The sequence below is a fragment of the Bemisia tabaci genome, chromosome 3, assembly GCF_918797505.1.
Source record: "Bemisia tabaci chromosome 3, PGI_BMITA_v3".
Taxonomy (NCBI): domain Eukaryota; kingdom Metazoa; phylum Arthropoda; class Insecta; order Hemiptera; family Aleyrodidae; genus Bemisia; species Bemisia tabaci.
This window is the reverse complement of record NC_092795.1, coordinates 45,612,270-45,636,238: the sequence shown is the minus strand read 5'-3', so window position 1 is coordinate 45,636,238 and position 23,969 is coordinate 45,612,270. Positions and strand designations below refer to the sequence as shown.

Genomic DNA, 23,969 nt, shown 5'->3' with positions numbered 1-23,969 from the left:
CGCCTAAGAATTGATACAAATAATTTATGAGAGAAAATCACTGATTAGGTCAATTATCGGTATGTCCTCGACTTTAAAAACCTCGACTGTGAAGGAAAATTCGATCGAATACAAGAGGGTTTAAATTGACATCACTACGGGCAATAGACATCACTATGGTATTCCTCGAATTTGAATTCGTTTTTCGTCAGAAAATTTTTATGAAATGTTATGAACGCAGCTCATCAAGTATTTTTACTAAAGAACTAAAATCGTGGCAAAAAAGTTCAATAATCGCTCTCTTAGCTTTAATGCACCCCTTATTTAAAGGCAATATGCATGCCACTTTCCGGGGAATGGACCACTAGACAGGGTACGAAATTAACCATTCTAATACATGTTTCTTAACCGGAATTTCACATAGAACACGATTCGCGCAACAACAATCACTGAAACCAACTCTTAACGAAGATATTAACCTTTTTATTTCACATTGGTTACGAGGAATTTGAACTGCCCGCTCACAAGAAACTCAAAGCTCTACGTGAGTCAAAATCGCGCACTACAACGGTTTCAGCAAGCTTCTCAATCGAGCAATGTTCATTTCCCACCATGTGTTGTTCAAACTATAAATTTGCTATAGCTGAGCCAAAGCGTCAAGATTGAGGTTGCCAAATTTTTATACCTCAGAGACTGTCATGATAATGTTTAGCGCACGGTGTGAATGACGTAGAGCATTGGGTTTTCATGAGCGGATGGTTTGAATTCACGCATCAAGAATCATATTAAATATCTTCGTAAGGACTTAATTCCGGTATTTTTTGTTGTGCGCATCGTGTTCTACGTGAAATTTTATTTACGAAACATGCATCAGAATGCTGAAATTCGTACCTTGTCTAGTGGTCCATTGCTCTCATAGCTTTAATGCACCCCTCATTTAAAGACAATATACGCTCCACTTTCCGGGGAATTATCTGATCTAAATTCAAAATGCGCGTAAATGCGAGTCGCCTGAAGCTGGCCCCTAATTCACTTCCCGTGTTAACACAGCATTGCGTCTCATTTTTCAAGAGAGTATTGACAGCACGTGACATGAGCGATTGGAAACAAGGGCTGAAGCGCGCGGGTGGGTGCGGTACCTGTTTGCGGTGCGAAGCGCGGGAAACTGGGATGCAGTCGCGAGGACCAGGGGACATCCGCGGGCCCGTTCGACAGGGCGGTATGGATGGGAGTTATTTTGGGCCCATCCCAGAGCCCTGCTCCCGCGTTACGGATAACAGCCGTAAGTGCAGTCTGAGATGAGCTTCGAGACACGCACCAGCATGTGCTATAATCGTGACCCGTTGGGAAATTCACTTACGGCTTACGTAGGGCAGCGCGTCCCTACGGGCCGTAGGCTACGGCATTATACCGCTCGTAGTAGCGTCATCGCTGTCGTCCCGGGTTTGTCTTTGTCTTTATGATGTAATCATGGATGCCGTATTGCACCGTAAAAATCTATTATTCTGCCGTGCTGAGGAAGAACGCTGGATGAATCTTCAGACGTTGGCATATTTCTTTCGATAAAAAATGAATTTACTAGAAAAATTGGGAAGATTTTCTTTCAAATTTTTCAGTCAATTTATTTCGCAATTCAATCGAAAATACCTGGAAATTCGAGGAAGAATATGCATACAGTTTCTCCAAAATGCGTGCGTTATCTGATGAAATTTGACAACTCTCGAATGTTCATATTGCGTTTTTTCTTAGCACGGCCGTATTTCCCTTCGATAATATTTTCGTAGCAAAAAAAACCGAAAAAAAGTGAAGTTGATTTAACATTCTGGATGTAAAAAATGTGTGCGAGAAGTTTTACGATGCTAAAAAGCTCGCCACAGCAATTATCTTAGCAAAGCCAAGATGTAAAACTAACTGCTGCGACAGGTAATTTAACATTTTATAAGTTCTCGCACACTTTTCTTACATCCAGAATGTTAAATCAACTTCACTTTTTTTTCGGTGACTTCAATGGAGCTTTTTCAGCAATGGATGACCAGCGGGCCGACCGTTGAAATTATTTCTCGCTTCGTCAGCAAGATAGTAAGACAAGACGAAGTCCTACCTGCGAGCTGATTATTAATATCGATAGACAAGGCCATAGACAAAGCAGACATAGGTAGTATGGAGCGATCCTGTTGGTTGAAACGGGTGGCTCCTATTGACTATGGGTGGAAACGGTGGACTTGCTGTAGGGTTCCTTGTCGGTTGCCATTGATTAGTCTATTATTTACCTCCTTTCTGCCGTGCTTAGGAATAACGTCGTATGAACCTTCCGACGTTGCCAAGTTTCCTCCGATAAAGACCGAATGTACTGGGAAAGTTATATGAATGTTATTTTCCAACATTTTCAGGCAATTGTTTACGTAGTTTAATCTAAAATATCTGAAAATCCCAAGGAAAAATATGCAAAAATGTTGTCAAAAGTACATGTTTTATCAAGGGAAATTTGGGAACTCTCGTATGTCCATACGTCGGTCTTCCTTAGCACGGCGGTTTTGTCCATGACAATCACGCGTTTCCACCAATAGGACCGCCCCATTCTCCTTATGTCCTTATGTCTAAATCGCTTTGCCTGCGTGTCATCATTGCAGAAGTGTTGCTGTATATTGGTTTAGTACTTCTTAACGTATATTTTTTACTAAAGTAGGACAGAGATTGAGTGAAAATGATCATAAATAAACTCTGGTAACTTGTTGTTTTATTTAATCAATAATAACAAAAACAAAGGATTAAAATTACATCAAGTTTTTACCAAACATATTGGTGTTTTCATGACACAAATATATATTTTCAAACATTTTAAGTAACGTTAGTTTTTTGATATAACTCTTGATCCAAAAATTATGAACTCTTTTAGCCACATGAGTTTTCATATTTAGTTCGTACTTGAAAAAAAGTGGTATGAATATCATGTCCGCATTGACAGAGCTTTGAACTTTTCGATTGGGTAATCTTAAAGGCTAAACATTTCATCAAATTGGCAGAAATTGATTTTTCAAAAATTTACCTTTTAAAAAATTTAAATCGCCCCCCAGAACTTGAATTTTATTTGGTAATAAAAGTAAAAACAATCGGAGTGACTAGATTAATAGAAACATTTTAAAGTTAGCTTATTTGTCACCAAACTAGATCTATCGTTCAATGGAAAATTCAGGAAACCCCAGAATCGACCGATGGCTTAGGTCACTTTGTTCAACATTCCATATTAACCGATGTCTCATTTTAAGAGGTCTGACAATGCACATAGTTCAGTTTTTTGCAATTGCAAGAAATATGTGTTTAAAGCTGCAAAATTACATGGAGCCTTATGGCAGAGAGAAAGTTCAAATTTACTTTTCGATGCATACAAATCGGATTTTAGTTGTGAATTTTTCACGAAATATCGACGGCGAGACTGCGAACATGCGTATCTCGGTCGCGGTGTTTCGAATTCTCCGCTCCTAATTTAATTTCTAAAGGGAGACCGTCCAACATTATGACTTGAAGTTTCCACACGATATTTTTCATAAACGGAAGAAGAATCACTGACATTTTCAAAACATGACGTTCAGCAGTTTTCTATAATTAAAATATGGCATGACAGGAAGTCTGCAACACCGCGAACCGAGATACGCATTTCTGCAGTTTCATAAGCGATATATTTTAAAACCGTAGTTTTAATTGAAATCATTAATACCTCAATTTTTTCTTAAACTGCACTTGTGCGCCGTGCCTCCGAGCCCCTCATTTTGTTTCTCAGTGCACCGAAAAAAAAAATAAAGTTGATTTAACATTGGATGTAAAAAAAAAGTGTGCGAGAACTCACAAAATGCTGAGTTAACTGCTACAGCAGTTACTTTAGCGATGTCAAGGTGCAAAACTAACTATCGTAGCGGGTAATTCAGCATTTTGTGAGTTCTCGCACACTTCTTTTACATCCAGAAAGTTATATCAACCTCACTTTTTTCCGGTTTGGAGTCCCACCTTCATAGGCGGATCCAGCAATTTGGCAACACGGGATTTCCTCCATTTAAACCTATGTTAAATAATCGATTCTTGTCGGAGCACGTGGCCCTTCTAAGAATCGATACATTTCCATAGGTTCAAATGAAGAAAAACAACCTTGCCATTTGCTGGATCCGCCAATGCCCACCTTAGCTCTTAAAGCGAGTCCCTGGAACGGCCTCGAGTATCAACCATGGTAATGGTGGTGGGCCTTGTGTTTGCGGGGTGGGGGGTGGTGGTGGTGGCCGAGGTACTTCCTGTGGACCTCGGCGTTGAAGCCGTGCTTGTGGTCGGCCGAGTACTTGACCGTCCGGAGATGTCCGTCTGGCTCGACGAGGGAGTAGGAACCGTGGACGACGTCGCCCTCGCGGAATTCGTGTTGCGCCTTGAAGTCGCCTGTGTGGTGGTCGGACACCGAGTAGCCGAACTTGTAGTGCGGGGGTGGGTAGTGCTCGTGCTCGTAGCCCCACGCCAGGCCCAGCGCCGCCAGGCACGCCGCCAGCAGCTGAAACGAAACAACATCAGGTTAGGAACCTGGATCCAGAGTACCAAAGACATAAAGACGGAGGGCTAAAAGCAAAAAATGAAGCTTCTTTTCAACCACCTCTACTATTGGCTAGAGGATTGGCGGCGAAATCGGGACAAGTTTGAAATTCAAATGGAGGGCGGGAACTGAATAAAATTGCGTAAACAAAGTATTCTAGGTTGATTTTTGCCCAGATTCACTTACCCACATATATTTTGTTAGCTTTAGGTTATTTTTGGTCCGTCACAGACCAATTAATTTCATTTGGGAGTAACGGTCACCCAGGACTGTAACGGCCTGTTTGAACCGGCAGGACCACCATGAGCACAAGGAGAACTAACTTTATGTGAGATTACTGCCTGTTACCGAGCAAAAGTAGGTGTATTATAAAAATTCAATGTCCCAACTTTCTTATATTCGTTGTAGGCATTTAAAATACGTTCAGAAGAAGAAATGTGGAAGAATCAAGAGGACAAGTTCAAATCTTTACATTTGCCGCCATGAATTCCCGCGCTCATTTACACACTCACACAAGCACCCAGCACAAAACCAGGCTTCAATTTTTCCCCGTGCTTTCAGAAACGAGCACTCCGTCTTTATGTCTTTGCGCGAACGTTAAGTTCCATAAACTATCTCTGTGTGGACAAGGCCCTCCATTTATAAGATATGAATGAGAACATTGTGAAAGAATAAACGTAAATCTGATTTAATAATCTTATCTTCAGCCATCGCCTTGCCGCGCCGCGCTGACCGAACTGTGTTTGGCGCAATGCGTGAAGTATTCATGCAGCCTTGTAGGCACTATGCGTTTTATGCCGATCAATGCTAAACGCACTGTGTTCGACGCAATGCGTGAAGTATTCATGCAGTCTTATAGTATGTGCTAATATGTGTTACATGCCGACCGCCGCGCTGAAGGCTTCTCATTTTCATCTCAAGTCCTTGTCATAATTTGCTCTCTGCACCGCGCCATTCCGGGCCAAATTGCGTGTTTGGTTTCTTTCTTAAATCAACTAATTAAAGGTGCTATTTCTTGTATCACCGAAAGACGACAAAATTATAAATTACCATACCTTTACTGTCAGGAAATGAGAGATTTTGTGGCCTCTTCTCGTTTGTAATTTTATTTCTGAATCCGATTTTTTTATACCTACATTTGAACTTATTTCAAAATTTGCCGCCATGGGCCTCGGCCTATGTGGCCACCCTCTAAATCCGGCTCTGAATTTAAAGATTGTAATCTATGAGGGAGGGAAGCATTATAGGCAAAGAGAAATAGAGACTTTCTACCACCCATTTGGTGAGAAGTGGAAACTTCTGCTTTCGGGATGAAGTTAGGTCCCTTTACGGGAGCGTTTCGCCATGTGGACTTTAAGTTTATACTCTAAGTTGAGAAAAATCAGATTAGCTCTAAGTTTTAAAGGCTTTGTTGTGGTTCTCGGGAAGATTACACTATCATTGATAGGAAATATATGAATTAGAATGGACCAGGTAGCTACATAGTAGGACAAATTAAACCACTTTTGGTCTTAATATGGGAAGTAGAACTGAAAGTAACCTGATTGTGCGGTTACATTTTTCTAGGTTGCACCGATCAAATCATTGGGTTAAAAATTTGCAACAGAATTTGGAAAAAAGCAGGTGCGAATTAGTTTATTATTATGTATTATTATTTTTTTCCTATAATTTACTTGAACACAAATACATTTTTGTACAGCCGACCCGTAATTCGTCAAAAAACATTTGAGTCTCACCCGATGAAAAAGGGACCGCATTGAGCAGAAAGGAACCAAGTCACATCTGCTATCGCCAAATTTAGTTGGGTAATTTAATTTTTTTCTTGAAAATGGTTGTGCGGATTTTTGTGCAAATTTCTGTGAATTTTCTAAGCGAAGAAAGTTCCTTAAAATTTTCAAAGGAATCCTCACAGACGTTCGCTTGTAATTTAAATTGTCCGGTTAAATTTGGCAGTAGCTGATGTGGCTTGGTTCCTTTCTGCTAAACATGGTCCAAATATAACTTACGTAAGACGTATTTTCATTGTAATTAAATACCTGAAATTATTTCTGAACAGCCCTCGCTTTCTGCTTTTTCCCCCACTGCCCCCCCCTCCCCTTAAGCCGATGGTATACAGAACTGTAATATCGGAGACTCTTCTTCTTTTTCTCTCTCAGATTCTAGACCCTGAATTTTATGAAGAATTTTATGTATCATTTCTGTTATTCTTTTTTATTTATTGTTTTAGAATCTGTATTACTTCTTCGGTTTGTAGGGTTTAAATTGGGCGGTTTAAGCATCAGTAGCATTTTGATTGAATCTCTCTTTTGTACCAGGAATTTTTTTTTTTTTTTTGCTTCGTTTACTTTTAATCAGGAGTCTTCTTATAATTCCTTTTATTCAACTTTGTTGCTTATGCAAATTATCTTTCTCTCTGAATATACAAGGAATCAAAGTAGAAAAGAAAAGAAGAAGAAGAAAAAGTTATTTAGATTGTATTATTTAAGTAACATCGTATAAATTACAATGAGATTTTTTCATGTGATTATAGATATAGGTAAACCCCATTTGGCCTTCCACAGGGCCGGCAAAAATTTCAATGTATTTTTTCGGAGCAAGTGCACTTTGATTTTTTTTTTTTTAAACTTTTATTGATTATAAGACTACACGAAATTAATTGTTTAACAGTATCGCTTTACAGTTAAACACCGAAAAAAGGTGCTTTAGTAACATTCAAGAGTAGTTGCACATTTTTTGAACCCCTTTTTTTTGGTGAATGTAGGAAGTAAAAGTAGGTAAATTAGCTGGTGCATCCTAGGACTCCCCTATTTAACTGATTATAGTGTATATGTAAAACTAATTCTTACATTAGTTATTTTCTCTATCTTGCAGCATCCAGGAGGCACAAATCGGGGTAAAAGATGGAGGTAGCCACCTACTAAGGAGAACTAACACTCACTGGACACTGCTCAACAGAGACATTGAATTATTAAAACTGTCCCAAAACACTAAAACACTGCATTTTTAGAATTAAATTTTAGAGACGAAGAAAATATATCAATCAGCACTCGTTGTTTGTACTTACGTAGAACGATAACATAATCCGACCGTCCGAAGCCTCAGCACGCGCGGCACTTACAATCAGTATGCTAGTACGTAATAGCAGTAGTGGGACTAGCTTCGCGGAATCAGGGCTGGGATATTTATACCGGGGCAAGTGGTAGCTCCGTAAGCCGGAGAAATTGCCTCTTAATTACTAGCATTATGTGGACTGGAAGGAAAGCAAGTATGATGCTGTATGTATGATTCCAGATTTGGCGAATGTGATCTACTGGTCGCACCGTGAAGTAAAAATTTGGGAAACTCTTTGGAACCATCTCATTCGTAATGTCATATCCATACATTGTATATCGACGGTGAAACTACCAGACCACGTATCTCGGTTTGCGACGTTGTAAACTTCCTGTCATATTTCTTTTTTTAAGTGGAAAACTAATTAATGAGAGCTCTTGAAATATTCCGTGATTTTTTTTTCTCTGCACCGAGAAAACTCTGTGAATTCCAGGAATAATATTTATTTGTTCTCTTTAAAAAAAAATAATAAAATGGGAGGAGAGATTGTTAAACACCGCAAACAAGATACGTAGTCTGGTAGTTTAACCATCGATATATCATAGTACATGCCGAAAAAAATGCACGATCATAAATAAAAATAGAGATTTCAAGGCTCATGAACTTTTCAAGGAAGGGGGAATCAAGAATTCTTTTTCTCTCTTTTTTTCACACCAAATTTTTGTTACACTTAAGTGTAAATCTGAATTAATTTTTCATGACTGTTTTAAAACTGTAGTGTCGATAATACCGAATTGTAATTTTTTAGTGTGGATTATATTGACATAAGCAATAAAATTGATCGTGACTACAATCAGTAATAGATAGTGAGATAATTCATGAATGATAGTTTAAATCTATGTTGCGTAGCGTACTTAAATCAAACCTTTCAGCGTTATATTTACAGATTTAATGTCGACATCATTCATTAATTAAATGTAATTTTAAGTAAGTTCGTCTCCGTCATGAATACAACTTTTACAAAAGAATAATAAAATAGCTACTCATCAAAGCAATTTTTAATTCTTGGTGTTTGGGGAAAGTTACAACGAAAGTCAATCAGACTGATTTGCCTTCAATTGATTGAGTAGGCAAGATGAGCTCCCCAGAGCGTCTATAGTGGTATCGATTAGTTCGTTAGCTTTATCGTGGCTCTTTGACGTCCCCTAAATCAAGCGGCGTGGCGTGCTTTGCGATGTATCGATTGATCTGTCATTTAAACCTATGGAAAAGGATCGATAAACAGGGTGTTTGCAAGGAGATCCTTAATAATCGATTCTTTACCATAGCTTCAAATGGGGAAACATCGATAATCGATCATTCACGCTTCGCCACCGCCCTCGTACCGAACCAAGATGCACGCAATAAGGGTTTCACATGTGCACCTTCGCGTCCTATCTATATCGCTATCCTTTTTGTCGATTTTTTCCCCCTTAGGAATATTATCAGTTGTTAAGCAAGGGTTTTTAGGGGGAGGGGGGGGGGGTCGTTGGCGTAAGCCGACCGCGCCGAAAGGCATTCAAATTTCTGTGTTTTAGGGATCTGAGGTCAAAATAAAGCTTTATTTATGTACTTGTGCTAGTATTTCTTTTTTCTCTCTCTTTTTTTCTTAATATAAATAGTGTTGTGCAAATCCTGTCCGTAAATAAACGAGATAGTATTCAACCGATCAGTATTCCAAAGACTCATGTGCTTCCTCAGTAAATTGTGTTTTATTTGGTCCATCGACGGTTTTCGTTTCAGCTCTGAAGGACTAGAAATGTTCAAGTGAAATTCCATAACTTTGCATTGTCTACACACAAAAAAAAACAACAATCTTCATACTGTGACCTGGTGGAAAATCAATATCGTGAACATTGGACCGATGGAAAATCGCATCGGAACATTGTGAATTTGTGCATTGCTCAATGTAACAACACGCGGGAGAGATTATTTGATTAGATCGCATTCCGCCATGATCAAAAGCGATACAAGGTAAGGAAGTCTGCTGAAAGGCCTGGTTGTCAAATGCTTGGTAAAAGTTCATCCGGACGGCCATCGTTTAAAATTTGAACTGAATTTCCGAATATGAGTGCTACTTAGCAATGTGCCGACGGCTAGCCGCACCTGCCAAAAATTCGGCTGTCTCGTCGATGACATTTCGATTTGTTCGTCGTCACTAACAGATCACGGACGTCACACGGTCTGGGCAAGCTCAGATGCAGTTCCTGATCTCCGCTCTAGAAACTGACTCGTCTTTTAACGTGATGTGAATTCGCAACCGTAGCAGAATGTCTGCCAAGAGGTGAGCGTTTGGTCAGCATCAATCAACAAACCTTCACAAATTCAATGGGTGTGCTGTGAAGAGATTAATAATTGAAGGGCCAGAATGAATGAATCATCAGTGTGTAAAAAATTATGCAATTAAAAAATATTTTGCCGATTATTTTCAAATTAATCAAATAATGAATCAGTTTGAAACCCTCTTAATTAACATTCGGAGACGGGTTTGGGATAAGAGAAACCGTTGAAGAGCCGTAATTAAGATAGTTGAACGATTGATTTTACCATAGATGCTCTTGGAAGCTCATTTTGCCTACTCCATCAAATGAAGGCAAATCAGTATAATAAAATTGAGCTTGGATTTAAGTGGCTGGGTCATGATTACTGTGGTGAAACTTCAGGTATACTTGCTTCAAATATCAATTATTAGAATATTGTCAAAATTCAGTCCATATAAGTCACGATAAGAGGCGTCCACTGCAGCAGATTAATGAAAGTACAGTTTAGAAAAATGAGGCAAGTTGTTTCCCATTTTCCGTTTGGACACTCGAGCGGCATGTTTTGTTATTTTAGTACTCAACTCTTTACTGAAACAACCATACTTTTATTGCAATTTTTGAAAATTGCGTCTCTTAATGAAATTCAACGACTATGATACTGCGATCTCCAAGCAGAGAGAGCTAAATATATAAATTCAATTCTTTTTTATCCATAAAAAATATACAGAAACATACAAAATAAAACCGAATTCAGTTTAGACAAGGAGGAGAGAAATCACTCCACTTCAGAAAAGTATTAATTAATAAATAATGATATTTTCTGACAAGAGCTACACGAGAATTTCATAAATTACATTTAAATGTTGTAAACTTAATAGATAACGAGTGAAAACCAGGCACAAATGGCCTCTTATGGTGTAGTGGTTGTAGCGCTTGCTCTATGATCGGGAGGTCCCGGGTTCGATTCCCGGCCAGGCGACCCGAGTTTGATGGTCTCAAACAATGGTTGCCTGGGACTGGTTCAGTAGGGACGGAGGGGGGATGGGACTTAAAGCGTGGGATCAGCCCTTGAGGGCTATTTGAAGTAGTAAAAAAAAAAAAAAAAAAAAAAAAAAAAACGAAACTAGAAAAAACAATTAATCAGAAAGGGACGGTTTGTAAATCATTCCGATCCACTTCGTTTCGTCAAAAGTGATAGCATTTCCTTTCTGATGTGAGTTACGTTCAAGCCATTCTGTCCTTGTTTAAAGCCAAGTTCAAACAAGACAGAAGTTTTCCCGTTCACAGAGAAAAATGGTTGGCTGAAGATGATGAGTCTTGAATTTGCCGCCGAGAGTTTTTTTTCATCCTGATTTAATCTAAATTTTTCTTGGAACGAGAAAAAAATTGATTGGGATAAGCAAAAAGGAGTGTCATATAATAAAATAGGAGAGCAAATGAAATGAAAAAGAGAATTTTGAAGGGCTGAAAAGATTATATTTAAATTTTGAATATGACACGATTTACAGAAGAATAGTCACACTAAATGAAAAATGCGTAAGTGGTTGAGATGCGGCGGTACGTGTGTACACACGGGTCTGGGTGGAACGAACCAAGAATAATCGGCAGAACACGCTTTTATAGAAAGTGTTGACAAGAAGTCTATTAAACTAAGCAATATCATTCTTGATTCAAGAATTAATATTTTTTGGCGTTTTTAAACGGGTTTTCAGTGAATAGTTACACTGAGGTATACTAGAAAGTAGTCTTCTCTCTCTTTTTTCTATGGATACCATTATTCGGCGGCGGGCTTGCGGTGAATATTATGTCGGGTTATATAAAACGTTCTTGGTGGTTCTTATCGTAAAAGTAGTTGATAGATTTCATTCTCCGAAGACAAAAGTTCGCTTTCTCGACGAATGGTTCTTCTTTATGATCAAATCTCCGACAATTTTCTCTATTTTTTCCCGGGCTTCAGTCAGTTGAGGTGGGTCGTCTCGAGTCTCAGGTAACATGCTTGCACAGTGCGCCACCCCTGAAACTCCCATAATAGGGGTTAAATTATTCACGAAATTAAAAATTTCTTACATTAACATTGTAGATTGGAAGTAGGTAATCAAGGGTGCACTATGCTACCTTCGAAAGTTGATTTGCAGTACTGCAAATGTAGGTGGGTCACTTTTATGGAAATAAAACGAAAAATCATGTTAGGTGCTTTTTTGCTTCAGTTGGAACTATGCAACTTCAAGCACACGAAAGAGAGTCTATCAGGGCTGGCTCTATAGGGCATAGCCACATACGCCGCGGCCCATAGCGGCAAATTTAGGGGGCGGAAAATTTTGCAATTTTTGCAAATGTACGTATAAAAAACGGATATAAAACAAAATTACAAACTAGAAAGGCAACAAAATTTCTCATTTCCTGAGAGTATGGTAATTTTCAATTTTGATCAATTTGTCTTTTGCTGACACAAGAGACAGCACCTTTAATTAGTCAAGTTAAGAGAGAAACCAAACACACAATTTGACCTGGAGCGGCGCGGCGTAGAGAGCAATGACAACGAGGACTTGAGATGAAAAGGAGAAGCCTTCAGCGCGGCGGTCGGCATGTAACACATATTAGCGCCTACAAGACTGCGTGAATACTTCACGCATTGCGTCAAACACAATGCGGATAGCAGCGGTTGGCGCCAAACGCCTAGCGCCTACGAGACTGTAGGAATACTTCACGCATTGCGCCAAATACGGTGCGGTCAGCGTGGCGCGGCGCGCGGCGGTGGAAGTTAAAATTATTAAACCACCTTTATATTTGTTCTTTCATGATCGTTTCGTTCATTTCTTGTCCACGCAGAGATAGGATTACGGAACTTAACTTTCGCGCAAAGTTCCGTGAACTTTTGCTAATAGTGTTGACAGGGCTTTCGCAAAAAAATGTGTCCAACAGGAGTAAACGCGTCTTATACACCCCTCCCCCTTCGGCACACTCACTTGATGGTTTTTATTGATGTTTCAATACGAATGAGAATTGGGTGGCAAAATATAGGCGGCCCATGGGCGACAAGTAGGTAGATCCGGCCCTGGATTCTGCACGTTGTAAGAAATCCAAGTACATTTAAAAAAATAAAATTTTTGAATGCAGTTTCATTTTTTGTTCGCAGAGTAATATCATCGTCTGCTCTTCAGACAGCTTTTGAATAAAACTACATGAGTATGTTTTCAACTTAATGCAAATTGATACCATCATGTTAAATTGCAAATCAATCAGATTTTACCCATGTAGCACGATGATGGCATCTCAAGCAACATCACTAGATACAATTTACCTTTAGGGATTCCTTCAACTCACCTTTGATAAAGATAGCATAACTTCCGTCTGGTGGATTTGAGGTAATACCAAGTGGTGACCATGGATCTACTGATCCATGCACGAATATCACTCTAGACACGGGCAACGTGTACCCTCCGTAGTTTGTGTTCGTCTCTTCCGTGGATGCATTCACGTGCTGATTGTTAAAGCTGAAAACAACACAAATTAAACTGCAATGATCATCAAAAGATCCAATTCCATACTGTTGAAAGTATAATGAACAATGCCAAGTTTTTCAGCTCACACATAGAAAAAGATTATCACTACACATACATATACATATATGTATGTCTACATATAATGAGGAAAAAAAGACTTAGAAGAAATGGCCCGAATACTTTACGTAATAAGGTGGAGAAATGGTGCTGGGTCCACACCGTTTCGCGGGGAAATCAAAGCCAAGAAGTTCAAAAAATTATAATTAGAGTCAAAAATAAATCTTTTTAACTCTAGTGAGTACCTCTAATGAACACTCCTCCCACCTCGGTTTTGTACTGGTACCTACTCATTGGAGTTAAAAATATTTATTTTTAACTCTAATTATAATTTTTGGAACTTCTTGGCTTTGATTTCTCCCTGAAATGGTGTGGACCTAGCACCATATCTCCACCTTGTTACATGTAATGAGTATAGTATCATAGCAAGCAAAATATTTGATTTCAAGAGAGATATCTGTCTTAGTCCTGTAAATCCTGCAGGTGAAATAATTGGATTGAGACGGATTCTTCCCAAAGGTTCGATGAACTTTCAACAACAAAAGTATCATGCGGATCTGTATGTATAACAAAGAAGTTCAAACGCTGTTTACTACTCATGCATACCTGAAGCAAATCAACATGAAAACATGAGACTGATGCGTCAAAATTTACCTTGGTCCGTATACGTCAGTGCAGAGGTCAATGAAATATTGCACCGGAATTTTGTCACCAAAAACATCGTCTTTATTGTTAGACGTTTGATACCATCCAAACTCTGTGCATGTTTGGTAGAACCACTGCCGAACTGAAATACCGGACAAATGATCAACAACATAATACGTAATGAACAATGCTATTATTATTTTGTCCTGCTCTTCTTGAGTTCTTCAAAGTCACCCTCTTGGATGAACTCTTTATAAACATTATTTGAAAATATATGACATGGAATGAAAAAATAAATAAATCATAATCTGATTCAATTTATTAGGAGACTATGTTTTTTCTATCTATAATTGCGTAGAATCATCACTGTGGTGCTTAAAAATTGAAAAACTACCTTGGTCAGCGGAGCCTTTGTATTTTCGGCGAGTGTTTACAATTCTCAATCTTAAGTAATAGCTGAAAATTCCGAGGTATAAATTTGCTAATCAAAGTATTTTAATGCAAAACTCACTTAAATTAATCCGCAAGTGCAAAAAATATCTCACTTATTTTTTCCCCGAATTTTATTCCAAGAATTCATGGGGATGTACTTAGTTTCGTCTCTTTCAAGAAAATACTTCTATTGTCATGGGGTTACTTTTAGTATCTAGAGGCCGTACCCCTTCTTGAAATTATTTTATTAACAGTACGATAACTTACAATTGTTGGTTTCCAAGCCATACGCGGTGCTTCTCAAATAATCAACCATTGAATTGTACTTGTGATCCGCACATTGCTGTCCGAAGTGAGTCAGGAGCAGTTTGTTGACTTCCGCATAACGATGGACCTGTTCAATCGCAAATGATCAGCTGATTCTTACAACGTAATATTGAGTCACAACATCACAAACAATAAAAATTATTGATGTTTCTTGAAAAACGTGTGCTTTTCATATATTGTGCTCAATGATAAAAGTCTAGCTTCATGCATGTAACTTAGGCACCAACGCATAACTTATATTTTGTAAAATAACGAGTTTGCTTCAAGTTTGACCAAGATGAGGCATAATTTCTTTAAGATTTCTTCTTAGTTTGCGGATTCGTTATTTTTAAAAATCACTAAAAACTAAAACATTGGCAATATATTGTCAGAACCACACAGATCTTTGATATAAGTGATTAAAATTAATTATTTGCGAAGTTTTACACACTTAAAATGCGTATGTAATTAATTAAACTAATTGCCAAAAATTCAAGTTGACTTACAGGGCAATGAATGCTTTCATCGGTCATGATTTTACAAACAGCATCCATGTCAATGTATGCTCTGTCACTGTCTGTATTCATTCGGTTTCGGTTGTACTGAACAACGTAAGCGATGTTATCGGTGAGTAATTCAAAGAATGTTGCAATATCTTTATCATCATATTCAATCGGATCACAAAGCCTGTAAAAGATTCAAAAGATAACAATCTGTTCTTTTCTTATGCACTATATATAGTAGCAGAAAAACGGCTGAATTGGCGCAAAAGAGTTGGGGGCAGCGGGTTTGGCCCCTCAGAAATCTACTTGGCCCTTCCAAAGAAATGTGAGTCACTTTGCTGAGCGAGTGCATGGATCTCATCTTGGAAATCGGTATTGGACCAATTTGGAGAGCAGCTCAAAATTGCTTCTGGGACAACTCAGTTTTTCAAAATATTCCGGAGGAGACCCCCCGAACTCTCCATAAAGTTAGGAAAGTCCCGCAGGCGCAGGCGGGCTCCCCTTAGTTGTGTGTTTTTAAGCGTGCCAGTAGGGCTCGCTTTTTGAAATCACTCGGATGTACCATAGTACAGCACACCGATCAACCAATGCTATTCAACGGGCCGTCCAAATATTTTTTTCCTCGGACCCGTTTTCTTGTCTTTGAACCATTATACTGTCAAGCCCTGATGGTCTCTTACCAAAAAATCGAATGAACTGCTAATTGGGAACCCTATTGAAACATTTTCCTGTCAAAACCGTATTATTTCATTTGACAAAAACCTCATAGAAGCTTTCTTACGCTCGGAGGACTCAACTCTAGAACCTTCTTTCCCGCCAAAACTGTTTAGCCAATGAGCGTCTTGCACTGCAAGTGCAATCTGTGATGAGCCTCGTGACTCTTTATACCATGTACTAACCGTGGCCCCTGCAGAAATCCACTCAAACCACTGCAGTTAAATCCCAATATAGCTTTGGGTGTCAGGTTTCGAGCAAGGCAATAAAAGACGGCGAGGAGAGGGTCGCCTCGTCGAACCTATTATCTTCCACGCCCGATTAACCATTCACCGTGACGCCAGGATCCACCAAATTTTCACAAACATGGGCCTGTTGCATGCAAGAGATACAGCCGTGCGAATAGACTTCTTAGAGGTGAAATGACACGAAAATTACGATGGTCACATTAAAAAAGTCTGAAATACACTCCTTACTGCGCAATTTGCGTTGTTAGGAACGCGCTTTTTCAAATTTCCCGCGTCTGGGGGCAGTTTTCTAACGGCAACTCGCGGCTATTTCCGGTCAACTAAAACTGACAACATAACCTAAAAATCGGAGCTCGTGATATCGTGAAATGAAATGTAGAAGGATTGCGTTGGATATTTAAAAGTTGATCGATTTGGTTACTGCATAAAGCGTATATGGACCACTATAAGAGATCACGTTGGGTTTGTAAACAAACTGAAGGAAAAAATAACAACAACAACAACAACAACGACTCGACATCTTCCGGAAATCACCAAGCCCGCCGTTTGCTCGTTTCCGGTGATTAGAAAACTGCCCCCAGACGCGGGAAATTTGAAAAAGCGCGTTCCTAACAACGCAAATTGCGCAGTAAGGAGTGTATTTCAGACTTTTTTAATGTGACCATCGTAATTTTCGTGTCATTTAACCTCTATAAAGTCTATTCTCGCGGCTGTATCTCATGCATGCAACAGGCCCATTGTTTTCCGTCTATTTAGCGAGTTTTTCCTTACTTTCCGTTAAAGTACAAATAAAAAGAGACCTCATTTGTAAAAATCGGCCGAATAGGAGAGAAGTTACAGTTCGAAATCCAAAGAGATTAACTCAACGCGATTTCGATGCACGGCAGTTCGCCCAAATCACGGTCGTGCGAAATGCCGCATATCAGCTTAGAATCAAGATAATTGGACGGAATCTTTAAAATCAATTTACATTCAACGTTCATGAATCAATATTTTCTCCCAAATTTAGCAAAAAGTACCAATTGATGCAAATAACAAAGACGTGAAAATAGTAGGTATGTGTCCAACATTTTAGTTATTCGGCACGCTTTTCCAACATATTCATGTTGGATTTTTCTGCTTGTTTTCTGTTCTCCCAGACTTCCAGGTGCCATCTGGTCCCCGACGAAACGTTCCTATATAGTTCCGCGCATGGCAATGATTTTTCCAGCACTGAAAACATTTCCCCAACAAGATCATTATTTCATCGAAGGAAGAAATATATTTTGAACGTCAATCTTTTGAGACTTATTTCCGCACAAACTGTAAGTATAAGTGCAAATTAATTTTGACCATTTTGGAGGTCGATAAGATCATATTCCCAGTATAAAAAACATGAATTGACATAAATAAGTAAAGTGTACCTATCAACATTATTAAATAAACCCTGAGAAACCCACGTGTAGTTATTTTAGGCGTCCCGTTCAGTGGTGAGGCGTGAATGATCGACTATCGATATTTTCCCATTTGAAGCTATGGAGAAGAATCGATTATTAAGACGTTTGTTGCAAACATCCTGTTCATCGATTCTTCTCCGTAGGTTTAAATGACAGATCAATCGATATATCGCAAAGCACTCAACGCCACTGGTCCCGTTTGCTTGATCCTATTCTACAAGTTGACAAACCTGAAAAGCTCTCGATAATGTTCTCTTTTTGTGTCGTTTCTCATCCCGGCACTGAGTTTCTGATTGGCGGTTTTAATGGCATCAACACACTTTGGGGTCACTGAGACTAGGGAGTTGGTAACTGTCTGCAAATATTCTGCAAACAAAATTGGAAGCCGACAATGAATAAATGTACACTTGAGGACACAAAAAGGTATTTACTATGAACTGTTTCCTCATGCAAATATAGATTTGTAACATAGACTTGTTTTGAAAGTTTAAAAGTTAGCGATATTTTTAAGCACCGTATTGATTCTCGTAGTAGAGCCAATTTTTGTTGCTCAAATAAAATATCAAAAAAGGCACAAATTATATAAATAATGGTTTAATACAAAATTTAGAAAAGTGAAAAAAACTATTATTTCTGGGATTCAGCGCTAGTCTTTATCAGGATGAGGGTTAAAAACGAAGTTATAAATACCTTGAATGCACGGTTAAATAAGAGATATTAAATAATACATGCTCGTCAACATCTTACTCGTGAGGATAATGTCAGCAGATTTATCACATTAATTTACTGTAAACCGAGAAAGACTAATATTGCTTCTCTTTTTTAGTTGCTGCTCATTTTGACCAGTTCGCCTTCGCTGACCGAAGCAGGCAATGTCATCGGCGTAGGAGCAGATATGGTTGCTTGCAGCATCATGTTATCATTCACTCGTGTCGAGATACCGAACGGATCGTATTATCGAACTACACTGATGTAAAATTCGGTCATATGAACCGAGCGATCGATATTCCATATCATTTCAAATATTAAGTCTGTCAATCCGAACTTTTGGTCTGGCCGTCATGTAACCGAACTTCGTCGGTAAAGTAAACTAATGAACAAGGTTTGCGTTCGGTAACATGAATCGAACATTCAATTTGACAAACCCAATAATTAAGATGATAAGGAACACCAAAAGTTCGATCCACGCTAACAAATTATTTTTCAGTTTCAAATAGCTCACCGTGCAATTTTTTGCCTCCTCTCAGACCATTTTCTCTCAGCTTTTAAGCAAGTAATTAAATTAGCTTAGAATCAGTAATAGAAACTCCCTGCAGTTTGAAAATTGCGTATTTTTTAATCATAGCATAGGTACCGCGGAAGAAATTTTCCAATTTATCCTCTTGAAAAAAGGAAAAATCAGTACTCCTTTAAATAATCTATCTCTGGAAGCAATATTTACGAATGCACGATACCTCAAGCCTCTCACTCAAATTCAGGCATGTATCTTATATACCTATTGTAGACGCACAATTACCTGGAAAATCTGCTTTGGCATGTAAAGGGCCGCTGGAGGATACTGCAGCAAATACCAAATGAGGATATTTGTATCGGAGCCAAGCCGCTAAGGATCCTGCATAAGAACCTCCAAAAACGATCCATTTTGGATTATTGAAACCGTGCATAACGTTCATCTTTCTGATGAAGTGCGCAAGATCGGCTAGTGCTTGCTCACTGCTCAAATACTTTAACGAATCTAAAGATAGGTCACTGAAAAATGGGAGTGATTAAAAAACTGAGATGGTTACACTGATTAAAAGGACTGGATACCTATATTTGTTTAGGATTGAAAAAAAAACTAGGAAAAATGATAAAAAGAGTAACATTTAGTCAGTACATATGCCGATATGTCGTTATATCCGATATCCACTGTATTTACAGATTTGGAACTCTCTTTGTTTAATCCATGGGTCTTTAACGTTTGAGATGGAATTTTATTTTTATATCGGCATTTTCTAGATTAGCTAAAATATGGTTTTGACAAAAACGCAAGTTTCTACGCCCATGGGTGTAGAGATGACCATTTAAAGAACACTAAAAAATCCACAAAGTTGGTCGATGTTGTTGTTTCTTCAATTATGACCTCATTAATGGTGTTGTTGGTGTAACAGGTAGCTACTGCTTGTTCTATTCATAACATACTGATAATAAGACTGAGGTAGGAACCATATGGTTCCAATGCATCACCGATGTGGTGAGTTTGTCCTACCATGTTTCAAAAGAAGCACACATGTTTATTTCTTTTGAATAGAAAAACCGGTTCTTGCAAGAAACCTCTAATTATTTTTTTTTAAAAAAAAGAAGAAACATCACACACATACTCATCTACATGCACGGAGAAAAAAAACACGGTTACCACGATAATAATGTCACACGGGATTCTACGGTAGTGGAACCGTGGATTTTGATAATATTATTGATAAGCACAGTAGCATAACCATGCTCAGAATAGTATGTCTGTGCCCACAGTAATATTACGGTGAATACGATAATATCACCGTGCTCATCGTTACAAGAATCAAAATCCACGGTTCTATTACCGTGGAATCCCGTGTGACATTACTGCCGTTGTAACGGTAGAATAACTGTGTTTTTTTTTTTTTTTCTCAGTGCGATATTAGTAAAAATTTGACAAATTTGAAAATTTTTAAAGAATGACGCTTTGCATTTTGCTTTGAACGTTTTCTAGTGTTATTCCGATCGCATTGATTCTCTAGCAGGAAAAAAGAGGAGACTTACGGTTTGGGTTTACTTCCTCCGTAGAATCTGTGTTCAATGATAAACTCGGCAGCACTGAATTTATCAGCCATCCTACCCATGTGACCGTGCTTGAGCCATTGTTTGCGTATGACGCCCTCGCCTTCAATGAACAGGAATACCAGATTGTTGTCATCGTAGTATTTTGTTCTCACTGCGTAGCGCTGAAGCATAATAGCAAAGGTCCAGATACACGATCAATTTGATGGCTCAATTTGATCGTGTAACTGGACCTCAACACTTATTCGTAAAGTTAGCCGATGTGAGTTTGCCGAGTAAAACATCACGAGCATATCCAAAAAGATCATTAAACTGACAAAATCACGTCCTCTAATGGTGGAAGTTATGGTGTTGTGGCCGCACTTTGACTTTTTTTTTAAATAATGTAATTTTTTGGCGAACGGGCAGTTTAACTTTAAATACATAAAACACTATACTTTTTCACTCATGGAATACTTCAGGATTTTGTCATTTTTCCCTTGTTACAGTAAACTGCTGAGATGAATATTATGAAAATTGTAGCTATTTCACAAAAATTTTAGCAGTCACGTATTAAAAAATGATAAAAAATACTCACATAGATGAGGCTTTTTTTGAGTTTTTTTTTTTTTGCAGATTAAGAGATACAGGTTGCTGAAGAGACATCCTACCAACGAAGTTGCAGTACTTGTTTAAAGTCGACTTATTCCAAGAATGATGGACGGTCCCTATCGGGTAATTTTTCGTAGACCACCGCTTTAATGAAGTGATCAATCATTAAAATTACAATTTATGGGAGAGCATCCAGACCACTGCATTGACTTCAGTCACGGACTTTTCGTTAGTTAATAACATGCGTTTACTCCAGTTTGCGAGACAGTTGGTTTGACCTGATAGTCAGCGACAAATTTGCAGTAGAAATGTGTATACGAATGTGTTTTAGAATGCAACTTGTGCATCGAGGGTAAATTTTAGACAATCCTAATGTACTGACTATGATTTTTGTGCGATTTCACCTGTAACTAGTCTACTCAAGTGGTCATACCTGTAGCATACAAATCGTCGTTCTCCTGACGTGAGAATTTATCTCGATTGTCGTACGAGCCCCAGAAAACATGGATTTATATGTGAAACAGGGCTCACGTGGAAACTGAAATGCACCCTCACGTCAAAGGGATGACGAAATTACCACTTTGCCAAGTATGGCTTTGATATAACGCCCTCTCTTTTCCTATGTTTTAATATCTCTGACCCTACAATGGAGAATTTGCATGTCCATTTTTTATTGCTTCGTCTGAAAGTGCTTAAAGAGCTGATCTCAGAGTATTTTTTATGATGTATTTCTGATATGGGAAAGATTATAAAAATAGATTGGAAAGTGAGAAAATGCACCGCCTTGTGAAGTCATCTGGTGGCAATTCCCATTTAACACACATATTTTAGCAGATTAAATCGTTTTGCCGTATCTTCTCCAATAATTGTTCAATTCATGAACCAAGGTTGTCCTCGCTTTCAATTCACTCAGTAGTGTCCACTTAAACACGAAATTGACACCTGCATATTCCCCATTCCTTCAATAGTTTGTGTCTGAAAAGTGAGGGCAGTATATATTTGTACCTGAAGCCAAGTAGCTGTGCAAGCTGGATTAAAATGATCGAGCTTCTGTTCGAACCATTGAAGCCTTGCGTCGAGACCATCCTCGAGATCGTGTTCTGTCCCGTAAAAGTCCAGTTGTTCTTGCACGTCCTTGTATCTGTGCAAGAATCCCAGTCGTCGGGCAGAGACTGATGGTGCCAAAATCGAGAACACTGCAAGTGCTGCAAAGTAGGAACTACGTGCCTGCCAACAAAATTAGTTCATAGATGCAGCAGGTGGATGGTTACGTATCGGTTAAAAATGTTTAACAACTTATTTTCCAAATACCGACTCTACCATGCTAAGGATAAACGCCTTACAGTGGATTGAGTCAATAGAAGAGGTCGGATATAGTTTTAAAACTTTATACGCTTGTAACTCCGTTTACAAATGCAAGACTTCGAGGTTCTGGGAGTGGTTTCATTGGTTTTCTCGGGGGATTTTCTTCATGAAGCACCTCTCAACATTTTAAATGATGGGATGAACATTAAAATTTGCGGTTTTGATCAAACATTTTAAGTCTGACCTCTCTAATTGGCTCGATCCATTGTGTGCATTAAGAACATTCAGACGTTTCCAAATCTTTCATGGTAACATTCAGGTTTTTTGAGAAAATATAGTGCATATATTTTCCTTTGATTTTTTCAGAGACTTTAATTAGCAATTACAAACCAGGCATCTACAAATTTTGGAGAAATACATATAATCATCTCGTCTTAAATATAAATATTATGTCAGGAGAAGTTTGATATTTTCCGAATAATGCCTTTATAACGTTTTTTCTTAGCATGACAGTACTAGTGTTGCAAAATTCCAAAACTGAGCGGAGTTTTAGGCCCCACGCTCCACCACTTTTTCAAATGAGCTTTAAGGTTTAAGGGAATTTTTAGGGGGGGGGGGGGAAGGAGGAAGCAGTTGTAGGTTTCACAAGGAGAAAAATAAGAAGAATTCGGCATTGGAAAATGAACAAAGAATAGGTATTTTGTGATAAATGCGGAGCCATTAAATTTTGAATGCTTGGTGACAGCAATTTTTAGATTTTACTGTAAGCGTTGGTAGATAAGTGAAAACTAGTAGTGCTGTTAACAAGATGAAACTAATTTTACCTACCATCATAAATAATGTTAAAAAATCCTCTTGGCTACCGAGTTGAGTTTAACTTGTCAACTGTAATCAACGCTCAAACATTGCAGCACTACGAACACCACACCACGGACACACACTCTCATCTTTACCCGATGCGGAATTATTAACACTCCTTGTCAGTCACGACGGTTCCTCTCATTCATAGCACTTCAAAAGTACTTGAAACATGAGACGTGACAAAATCGTGTATGGTCTTCAGTAGAGCTGTCATGCGTCAAAAATAATACACATTGCCAAAGTTGAAAAAATCGCGAATGCGACAGAAAGACACAGACGTGCGCACCCTCTCTGGGTACAGATCGAACTTTAACGTTATCTTGAATCCGTCAACTGTTTCTAAGTTTTAGTAATCCAGATAAGAGATTTGATTTTGCTTATTATTTCGAGCTTCGAACCGAATATTTTCTGTTTTACTTCTTCAAACTTATACCGACGCACAGTCGCAATTTGACGCTTAGTTTGATGACTCCAGTCGAAAAAATGGATTCTGTTGATAAAATGCCGTCAAAAACAGAGAAAGAAATTATATGTAAGGCAGTTCCATCGAACGTGGTTGCTGAACTCCATTGATTCATATAATCAGGGTTTATTCCTCAGTGTATACCCTCGATTTTACCTAAAAAATGTTGTTTTGCCATCCAGCACTTCTCAATATTCCGTTTTTTCTCTTCT

General features: G+C 38.5%; 3 protein-coding genes across 4 annotated transcripts in view; all 3 read right to left on the bottom strand.

Annotated features, from left to right (window-relative positions):
* LOC109030681 (long-chain-fatty-acid--CoA ligase 1) overlaps positions 1 to 1,137 on the bottom strand; it is a 52,064-nt gene extending 50,927 nt beyond the window's left edge. Inside the window, exon 1 of one of the 2 annotated variants that reach the window (XM_019041768.2) lies at positions 1,119 to 1,137. The gene's annotated coding sequence lies outside the window, so the exon portion shown is untranslated. Of the gene's footprint in view, positions 1 to 870; positions 887 to 1,118 lie in introns of those variants that run through there. The other variant, XM_072298461.1, reaches the window with a different exon arrangement.
* A 2,532-nt stretch (positions 1,138 to 3,669) lies between these two features.
* LOC109030580 (cuticle protein 7) lies at positions 3,670 to 9,442 on the bottom strand. Its single transcript, XM_019041616.2, has 2 exons — positions 7,611 to 9,442; positions 3,670 to 4,507 (listed from the first exon to the last, which is right to left on the bottom strand). Exons 1-2 carry the CDS (start codon positions 7,623 to 7,625, stop codon positions 4,190 to 4,192), a joined length of 333 nt encoding a protein of 110 aa, XP_018897161.1. The 5' UTR covers positions 7,626 to 9,442; the 3' UTR covers positions 3,670 to 4,189.
* A 1,909-nt stretch (positions 9,443 to 11,351) lies between these two features.
* On the bottom strand, positions 11,352 to 23,421 carry LOC109030578 (putative serine protease K12H4.7). Its single transcript, XM_019041614.2, has 10 exons — positions 23,262 to 23,421; positions 22,134 to 22,355; positions 20,520 to 20,701; positions 19,258 to 19,490; positions 17,972 to 18,107; positions 15,347 to 15,527; positions 14,802 to 14,928; positions 14,112 to 14,244; positions 13,222 to 13,391; positions 11,352 to 11,911 (listed from the first exon to the last, which is right to left on the bottom strand). The coding sequence occupies exons 1-10, from the start codon at positions 23,265 to 23,267 to the stop codon at positions 11,760 to 11,762; spliced, it is 1,542 nt and encodes a 513-aa protein (XP_018897159.2). The 5' UTR covers positions 23,268 to 23,421; the 3' UTR covers positions 11,352 to 11,759.
* Positions 23,422 to 23,969: the final 548 nt, after the last annotated feature.